Below are 9,851 nucleotides of genomic sequence, written 5' to 3'. Positions count from 1 at the left end.
TCTTTTGAGTGATGAAGTTGTTTTGATCAGAATTCAAAATGGTGGTCGCCAAAGGAGAAGCTGCGATTCCTGTAATTGTTGTAACTATATTTTGGTTTGGTTTTGCCGCTGTAACGCCATGGTTTGTTAAAGGACCAAACAAAAGGTAAAATCCAAGAGAATTACATCTACGGAAAGATATTTTTCGTTAGTTCAACATGTATTTCAAATTGAACAAACATGATTTACGGTTTGAACTTTTAAACGTATATTATGCAATATTTATTTTCAGCACTATACGAACAATGATTGCTTTAACTGCCGTATGTTGTTGGCTTTTGTATCCTTTTTATTGTGTATTCAATACCTGTTTGTCATGTGCATTTCCGCCAGCGATAAAAATCTCAACGTATTTCTCAAAGCGATTTTTGCAGCTTCAGCTCATTGGATTGCTCCTTAACTGTTATAATTAGCTGGCTTATTGCGTATATGTCACAACTCAACCCAATCATTGGACCTACTTTAAAAAATGAAACGTACAATGCAATAAAAAATCAATGGTAATTGTGAATAAACAGGATTTGAAGAAACATGAAATGAACGATGGCGCAAGTGTAAAATCTGATTGTTAATATAATTTAGAACAATCAAACTAAAAGATGACCTACCTTATACTAGCCAATAAATGTATTTACAATGTTAAAAGTAATTCATTAACTATGAAGAATAATTTTATATTTGTGTATTTCACATAGCTTTATCATGTTTCACGTTACTCTTGCAATATCATAAAATCATCCATTGATGTTTTGCCTTCAAGCTTCAAATTCTTGAAAACATATAAAGAAAATTTTATAAGAAAACTTTTCCCCCTCATATGTAGAAGCAAAAACTCCTGAAAAAGACAAATACCTTTTCATTGGTTAAATGAAGCAAACAAACAAATGCAATGGGAACAGAAAGATTTTTTGCCATTTGTTTTGAGATTTTGTCAGGAATTGTGTTGTTCAACATAGTAAATCTACAAGGTTTTACAACACTCTCTTTAACAACACTTTCTTCACAGCCATGGTTTTCAGGCAAGTTTTCCTACAAATAAAACACTGCACATTAATTTTGTGCCATCATAGGCATTTGTGATGTATCCAATTCGGATGCAATTTTAAAGAGATGAAAAGAAATAACACCACTATATCCTTGTGTGTACCTTATCTTCCAGTGATGTACTTGACATCACAATATCCCACATTGCTTTCTTCACTTTCTTAACATCAATCTTCTTAGCTGTTTTAGAATATGCAATCTCAATCTTTTGTACCTGGAAGCAATCAAATGCGTATATACAATTTACATCAACACTCTCATCATACAAACATTTATCAGCTTTAAGAGAAAACAACATCGTACCTTATTTGGTTGAGAGACAAGATTATCTCCATGAAAGAAAGTGTCATTGCTAGACAAACCTGACACCTGAGTCATCTCTTGAGAGGAAGAATCATTGAAACCTGGACCTGAACCAGTTTCAAAAACCTCGTCATCATCATCCTACACACATAAAAAACATTTTTATACTCCACTACAAAAAGACGTTATTCATGTTACACGTGACATCACCTGTGCATCCGCTGGGCAAAAGTTCGCACAGTCGTTTTCATTTTCGTAATTGTACCAATTCTCAGCTTAAAAACAACACACTCATGAAAACAATGTTCATTGTGAATCCATGATATAACTGTTAAAACTAACCATTTTCCTCATAAGTCATTGTTGGTTGAGCTCCAAATTGACGACGAACCTAGAAGATGAAAAACGTCAAACACGACATTTTGTGTTAAAGATTTTATTTCTTTCATCAAGCCTTTTTTAAAAGATGTAAACATCACAACGCTCCTGACTTACCATAAGTTTACTCTTTAGGAACAGTTTCACCAAACTGCTCATTTCATAATGCAGATCATCAGGAAGAGTCTTGACTTCGGAAGAATGTTTATCAATCGTTGTCTTTGATAACACCGTTGATCCCTAGTGGTACAACAACAAAAACGAATATCCCTCCATGTGAACACATCAAACAAACCTTTAACAATGATAGATATCTCGTGTATACCTTTGCTTTGGAAAATAGTTTATTAAAATCATGACTTTCGTCAAAGTCAATACGAAACGCTTTTTTTCTAGGCGTCTTTGTCTTCTTCTCTGCGCCTACTTTATTCAAACCTAAGTCGAACAATAAAAACAAAAGCAATACCTACGTTGAAAAACAGATGTATGGAATAGTTACCTTTGAGAGCATCAAATTGAGCTCTGTGTTTCCATTGAACGGGTCCAGCCCACATTGGTAGGCCACTATAAGAATACTCATTTTCGGCATTTTCTGCCGATTGTATGGACAACATAAAGGTACCCAAATCATTGTCACTTCTTGTGAGAGCGTTCGCACATCTTGAGTATAGAAAAAATATCCAAAATGATGATAGTTAATCTTGAATTAAAGATTGGAAAATGATGATATTCCTTTATAGCGTAGTATACTCTCGACATTTTGGTCAAAGGTAGCTATACCTTGCTTGTCCTGGTGCCAGAAATTGAGCCTCTTGACCATCGGCAAAACCCAGTAAATTATCAGATATGTTTATGGTGTTATCGGGAACCTGGTAATAGAAAAAAAGATACCAAATCCAATGTGTCAGCGGCAGTTTGTCGATATAGAGTTGTCGATACTACATACATTGTCTAAGTTACAAACATCATTGTTAATAACGTCATCACAGTCATCATGTTCCATATCGTCAACTTCATTGGCTGATTCATATGTTGCTTAATTAAACGTCAATCACATACATTAGTGGTGTTTTCGATATAAATCATGTAGCGTAAATTCTTAATGTGTACCTGGAGCATTAATATCAAAGACGCTTTCATTTGTGTGATCAGATGTGCACGTTTCACTTGTCGCCTGGTAAATGAAAGTGAAAAATTTTTGTAAAAAGCTCGATCGCGCATAAATTCAATTGTATAAACTGCGCATGTCTGATAAAACCTCTTCGTTATTTTTCACTCACCTCCACATCTGTGAAACTAAAGTCTTCGTACTGCGGACAAATACGGGTACTCAAAGATAGTATACGCATGCGCATATCTTGATAACGAAAAATATGAAATATTTCAAAAAAATCAGTTTCATCATTTTAAAAACCCACAAAGATTGTTCCTCTATAGACCTATCTGTGAGAATAATCATTTTGTGAACAATCTCTGTGTGCTTCTATAAACAATTTAAGTGTGGATTATTGATATAAAGTTACATTAACCCAGGCTGCATTCCGTGCACAAAAATTCGGAGATCTCCGGCTTGGAGAAATTATCATCTTGGCGTAAAGGGCGAAATTAGTTATTACTATTTATTATTCACATTTGTTGTAATGATTAAACTAAACATGAATACTTGAGCTTATATTATTTCTTAATTTGGCTTAAATTGGGTTGGCGTGAAACTTCAACATTTTGCCGTAAAAAGTTATTTTGAAAGCTTGGGCGTGGTGTTTACACGGAATGCGCCCTGGGCATTAACTTTGATCTTTTGAACTCCAAAGTTCAAAAGTTTGTTGGTTATATAACATGTAAATTTGATATTAAAAAATGGTTGAAAATGCTTTGTTTTGCACTTTCACACCAACAAAATGATATTTGCTTATTGGCTATTTACCTGATGAATCAACAATGTCTGATGTTCCACAAATACTGTAGTCTACTGGTGCATGTATAAATTGAACTGTTTTTGAGTCGAACAATGTTTCACATAAATCATCACGACGACCAAGATGGTTCAACAGCAAACTACTTGTGCTGCCTTCATCAAAGGTTGTTGATAACTTTTGAAACAATGGATCAATCTGAAAGAAACAATGAATCAAACCATTTGACGGAGTTGGTCTACAAATTTCAAAAAACCATTTACTTCAAAGCAAAGATCAAATTGATCCGTGTTTATGTTGCTCAAGTTCAATTCAATGATCTTGGCTGACTTTTGCGTCTATAAGAAATAAAAAGTTTTAGTTATCATGTATTCATTGTTTATATCAAATCACAGTAGACGATAAATAATGGTGAGAGAATTTCATGTAAAAGTAGGAAATATCAAGTGCTACGTAAACATGGACTTGGAATATTTGAAAGAAAATAAATACATTATAAAAAAACCTTTCTTTTTCTGGAAGTATTATCATCACCATTATTTTGTTGACCAACAACATCGACCATATCTTCACCATCTTCGTTTGGATTCTCAGTTCTTACCAAACCTCCTAACATTTTGTAAGCTTGTGCATGGATTGAGTCAACTCTACCTGCATAGATCTTCGCCCCAGCATCCAAAGTACAGCTGGCTATCTAATGGTTAATGCAAACAAAAATTAAATACAGAAAAAGTAAAATGTTCAGCCGTCAACGGATGTATAAAAACCTGAAAGTTTGTCATTCCTTGGTCTTTATTCATATCAGTTAAAAACTCTTGCATGTAATCAATGAGTTGAAGACCAAATGCATTCTTTGAATTGATTTTCTGAACCACAAAAGTTTTTGATCATATTAATAACAATTAACAGCCAATATTAAATTTACAACTTCTTTGACATAAATCTAGCCTTATGTATCTTTCATACATATATCCTTGCATATACCATCAGACACTATGAACATATTTATCCACAATTTTAGCTACAAGAGTTCAGATATGGTAGTTTATAAAGTGGCCTCAAACAAGCTTGAGAGATGTTGTTTAACTACCATGTGAGATAAATGAGAATACCAATTTTTCATTATTATTCATATTTCACTTACATTTTCAGTAGATAGTTTTAAACAACTTGAGTAGAGTTCCTTTAATTGCACGTTAGTAAGTCTCGTCTGAGAACTTGGAGCGAAAACAGACCTTCAATGAATGTAAATATGATGAATATTTATTATCTAGATTGCTTGTACAAACAACTAACCTTTCATTTGGCGTTAGTCGACTTGTACACTTTGGTGATAATACGGGGCTTTGTACAACCAAAGCATTCACCCTGGACTTCTGTCTTTGCTGTTTCTCGGTAGCATCATCATTTTCAGCAAGTACACCGTTTTGTGACTGCGTTGATAAAAGTATGGGACGGTTGCGTCTTAACTGGCTAGTTGGTGAAAGAAAATCAATTGGCGTTGAAGGTGATGAAACGGACAGTTGTGATCTTCTTATTAACGTTGGGGTTGATACAGAGGATGTACCCATGATAATGAAACACAATCTTGGATAAAAAGACTTCACCGTTCTCTATAATCACGTACAGTTGACGATGGACATTTTGAAATATTTCGTATTTGGCGCCATCTTCGAATGTAAAATTGAGTGAACAATTGGTTTTCGATAGTTTACGGTGAACCACGACAGTCCCCGAATTCGAAAAAAAACAAAGAAAAGGTCAAAAGCCGTGATTAGACCATCAAAACTTGAAAACGAAAACAAAAAATTAATAACTACCACCGTTAATTCTATACTATCATAAATAATTACAATTTTCTATTGAATTTAAAGCACATAAATAAAATCATTAACCAAAATCACATTAAATTCATCAAACAACTTTATCAATAATTCTAAATTTTCTATGTACAGCTGTCCTGCACTATGACTATCATTTAGCACAGCACAAGTTGAAATGAGGGATATTTCAAAGGCAATAATTAGTTTAGCAAGCGTCTAAGTTCGCAGAACGATGCTCGCGTCAATAACTTCATAGCAGTATCAAGGAAACAGGCATATGTACATTGTCAAACAGTTTTGTTAATTTGCACAAGCAGAGAATGCATGAGTTAAGGTTGAGGATAATACTTGCTAGTCACATGTGCTACCTCAGCACACTTGTCGTTATAGATGTTGTTCCAGGAGGGTTGGAAGCTGTACGTAGAGTTCTACTTGTCGATTGACTTGAATCATTACAGTTAAGAAAATCCCACACAAGGATTGTATCATCGTGGGAACTGCTTACGATTTGGAAATCATCAAATTGAAGACGAAAAACACGACCAGTGTGTTCCTATAATAACACCATAACAAAAAAATTATAGACATCTCAACATTGGACATGAACAGCTGGAGCATTTTAATGAGAAATCTTCAACAAATGGTTAAAAAAAAACTAAACAAAAGCAATAAATAAACAGTTTTACTTACAACAAGCGTTCGTACGCACAAAGCATTTTGAGGTATCCTTGGATCCAATGCGGCTTTCAGATCCCATACTTTAATTTTTCTATAAAAAATAGTTGGTTTGTGATAAACGTCAAAAAAAGCCATGTTTACAAAAACGCATAAGAGGTTGATTGGGAACAAATAGTGTAACATACATACCCATCATAAGCTCCACTCACAATTCTTTTGTTATCAAATCGAATGCACCTGAAATAACGAAAGAAAAAAAATCGCATAAAATCATCACCATGTGTAAGATATATAAAGTCTTCTACCTAAACCTAACTAATCATTCATAATTATATTTAAACATGTGTTTTCAGGCATTGCTAATGTATAAATGATAAAAAAATTAGCGGTAAAATAAAAAAGAAAAAAACATTACATATATTACCTAACTAGTTCTTCGTGACCTTCAAGAACTCTCAAACACGCACCACATTCAATATCCCAAATTCTGAAAAAAATTAAATAAGTGATAATTATATTTCAATATTGTTGTCATTCAAATCATCGTCATTGATCAAACCTAATGGAGTTGTCTGAAGACCCACTGACAACAATTCTGTCACGATATTGTAAACACGCAATACCACGACGATGGCCATTTAAAGTACGAACAAACTCACATGTTGATGTACTCCAGACCTATAAAAAATTTGTAGTTATGTCATAATGCTAACAAAGCATTTTACCTGGGTTTTCATTCATCTACATGAAGTACGTACCTTGATTGTTCTATCTCCAGATGCAGACACAATGTACTTGTCATCAAAATCAACAACATTCACAGCTGCACGATGGCCAACCAAAACTCTTCTCAGGATGATATCTGTTGGTGAATGCATATCCCACACAGCAATAGAACGATCTTTTGAACATGTTACCATCATACCATCTTGGAAACGTAAATGTAACACAGCTTCACAATGATGTACAAGATTGTTCACCATTTCAGCATTGTGAATGTTCCATACTCTATTGGAGAAAAATGATGAAATTATAGGAGTGACAATGATGCATTATGGGAATAACAATGTTGCATTATGGGAGTAACAATGTTGCATTATGGGTATAACAATGTTGCATTGTGGGAATAACAATGTTGCATTATGGGAATGACAATGATGCATTTCACTGTAAACCTAGTATGACAATATGAACAGTTATGTTGAATAGAATAAACAATATTCAAAGGACTTTGATGGCAATAGAAATGAAACACAATTTCATTTGGTTGAAATCAACAATTGATGAAATAATCATTTTCTCTAACACAAACAAAGAGCAATCTTTCCATACACTGTAACATACCTCACAGTAGAATCACTAGATCCGGTGACAATGATATTTTCATCATATTGTAAACAAAGAACAGATCCAGTGTGTCCGGTTAAAACCAATGTACTTTCTAATGACTTTCTATCCCAAATCTAAACACAACTTGATGACAATATTTGTGATTGAATGTCATAAGTAAGAAATGTTTCAACAAAAACCTTGATTGTATTGTCACGTAGTCCACTGACAATTTTTTCATCATCATACTGAAGACAATAAACTCCTTTGCTATTTTCACTATGACAACTTATACGATGAAGTTTATGTCTGCCTGTTCTCCAGTTTGTTTCAATTGACTTTAAAACAACAAAACATTTCACAATTATAGTAAAAAATAAACAAAGAAAGCAAAACCAAGAAAACGTTACTCACATCAAGGTCCGATATTATCTCTGGATAGAGTTTGCGAAAGAATGAATTTGTTTGTGGATCATCACATTTACCCTTAGTTAAATACTGTGCCCTAAAACACATAAATAATCAATGAAATAACCCTTTTCTCAGAAGTAACTAATGTTTCACTTTCACAAAATATGTACACTTTTCATTTAGCATATCAGATACTAAAACTTTCATTCATATGTCGGTACTGTATGTGGAAAGTTTATGTTTGCATGTTTTTGTAATAAAGTGATCAATACATATAAGTTGAAAAAACTATGATTATAGAAATGAAACATTTATGCTGTTGAAAGTATCACATTACAATAATACTTTACACTTACCATCCTTTTCTTTCTGATAAACCTTTCCACATTGAATCTGTTCTGACTTTTCTTTCAATCAACTTTCTCCATAACATTCCATCATTGATAACACGTGACCATTCCCTACATACGAGCTCAGCAGCACACAATGATTTGGCATCCAAATATGATAATATATTCTCAGCAATATGATGGAGACCTTTTTCTGAAGACAAAGAAAAAAATTCCAAATTAAGAAAGCTGATTTTTGCTTGCACAAAATAAATTATAGCAATGATCATTATTAAAAAATTGAAAAAAGTTTTGAAATCTATGATAATGTAAGAAATGCAATGTTTAATAAACTGCATGATTAGTTCTAAGGAAAAGATTTTACTTTTAAACACCCAATGAATTAAAGTACACACAAAATGTACAGACAAACTTAAACGTAAAACATGTAGAATAAAAATTCAAATATTCTCATACTCTTTTATAACGAAGGGAACCTGACAGATATTTTGAGCAATCATAGTCCTAAGCAAATACAGTTTCTTTACATTCAATTGAACAAAGTGGTTCTTTCTTAAGGCCAACGTTGAGAGAGTGAATTAAGTGAAAGGCCAAGCACTGTAATTGTCATAAAAGTGGCAGTTCTGTCATTTTAATAGAAATTATATTAATAATTAATGTAGAACAAGGGTAGCAATAAATAAATATAGTTTAGTGCAAAGTACAGTAAGGTAAATTTTCGTGTCACATGATTTCCTGGTGTCACAGAGAAAATCAACAAAACTTTTGGTAGCAAAAGTATACATTAATGTAAACAAATTGTTTTATTTCAAATAAATATTCATTAGATTTCTAAAGCAAACAACTTTTAAAATTTAGAAAATACATATCATCTTCTTAAGCACAAAGGATAAAAGAAGTAAAACGGATTATAAAATCTTTTCACAAACAATCAATGTTGACCTATTTTTTCCGTTGTATGTACTATAACTTTCTGGCAAGACAGTGTTGTTTTCTATCATAAAAACACATCGTATTTAACTTGAAATAAAGATGTATAGTTCTAACCTGGAAGAGAAGTGATGAAATCGCGCTGTAACATTGGTTTTAAGTAGGAGTTGATGTGTCCATGTTGATAATGACACATTCGTGATAGGAGCTTTTCAACAAACTCAACTTGCTCTGATTCCGTCCATTTTTCAAACATTTGTAGACAATCTTCATTCTCTTGTAAATAATTTGTGTTAACCTTCTTTTTCATTGTCGTCATATTCAAGATATCTGTTTGCATGGGCTGAGAAAAAGGAGAAAAGAAAACAAAGATTTGTACAATACATTTGACGTATTCCCTTCATAGTCAGCAAAAAATACAAAGAGCATATTTTATAAAATTTTGTATTTTATAAAATATGATTCATTCTTTTTAGATTTAAACATAAAATTACCAAATCATCATCGGTGTACTTTTGTGTGTCATCCATGTTATTTATAAAGCAAAAATAATTGAGATTTTTTCAAAGACACTTGTTCGCTTTCCCTTTGAAGGCGAAAAGCAAAATACAATATCGTACCAATATACGCATGCGCATAATAATTCAAGAAAT

The 9,851-nt window shown here is 32.9% G+C and overlaps 3 protein-coding genes across 3 annotated transcripts; 1 reads left to right on the top strand and 2 right to left on the bottom strand.

Annotated features, from left to right (window-relative positions):
• Positions 1–19: 19 nt before the first annotated feature.
• Positions 20–784, top strand: LOC124444759 (V-type proton ATPase subunit e 2-like). Its single transcript, XM_046995410.1, has 3 exons — positions 20–145; positions 272–319; positions 453–784. Exons 1-3 carry the CDS (start codon positions 39–41, stop codon positions 541–543), a joined length of 246 nt encoding a protein of 81 aa, XP_046851366.1. The 5' UTR covers positions 20–38; the 3' UTR covers positions 544–784.
• LOC124444753 (condensin complex subunit 2-like) lies at positions 595–5,423 on the bottom strand. The gene is made up of 19 exons (XM_046995400.1): positions 4,974–5,423; positions 4,822–4,912; positions 4,445–4,543; positions 4,183–4,371; positions 3,941–4,015; positions 3,689–3,875; positions 3,045–3,121; positions 2,875–2,938; positions 2,711–2,799; positions 2,545–2,633; positions 2,264–2,424; positions 2,090–2,199; positions 1,882–2,004; positions 1,729–1,777; positions 1,597–1,661; positions 1,387–1,527; positions 1,187–1,297; positions 892–1,068; positions 595–808 (listed from the first exon to the last, which is right to left on the bottom strand). The coding sequence occupies exons 1-19, from the start codon at positions 5,246–5,248 to the stop codon at positions 752–754; spliced, it is 2,229 nt and encodes a 742-aa protein (XP_046851356.1). The 5' UTR covers positions 5,249–5,423; the 3' UTR covers positions 595–751.
• Positions 5,424–5,582: 159 nt separating this feature from the next.
• LOC124444756 (F-box/WD repeat-containing protein 11-like) lies at positions 5,583–9,846 on the bottom strand. Its single transcript, XM_046995406.1, has 12 exons — positions 9,693–9,846; positions 9,316–9,541; positions 8,275–8,461; positions 7,922–8,012; positions 7,708–7,845; positions 7,523–7,641; positions 6,937–7,186; positions 6,738–6,856; positions 6,603–6,665; positions 6,368–6,415; positions 6,191–6,269; positions 5,583–6,053 (listed from the first exon to the last, which is right to left on the bottom strand). The coding sequence occupies exons 1-12, from the start codon at positions 9,726–9,728 to the stop codon at positions 5,865–5,867; spliced, it is 1,545 nt and encodes a 514-aa protein (XP_046851362.1). The 5' UTR covers positions 9,729–9,846; the 3' UTR covers positions 5,583–5,864.
• Between the last annotated feature and the right edge of the window lie 5 nt (positions 9,847–9,851).

The sequence above is a fragment of the Xenia sp. Carnegie-2017 genome, unplaced genomic scaffold (genome assembly GCF_021976095.1).
Source record: "Xenia sp. Carnegie-2017 unplaced genomic scaffold, XeniaSp_v1 HiC_scaffold_21, whole genome shotgun sequence".
Classification (NCBI taxonomy): domain Eukaryota; kingdom Metazoa; phylum Cnidaria; class Anthozoa; order Malacalcyonacea; family Xeniidae; genus Xenia; species Xenia sp. Carnegie-2017.
Note: the sequence above shows the minus strand (reverse complement) of the source record. Positions and strands in the feature narration are given on the sequence as shown.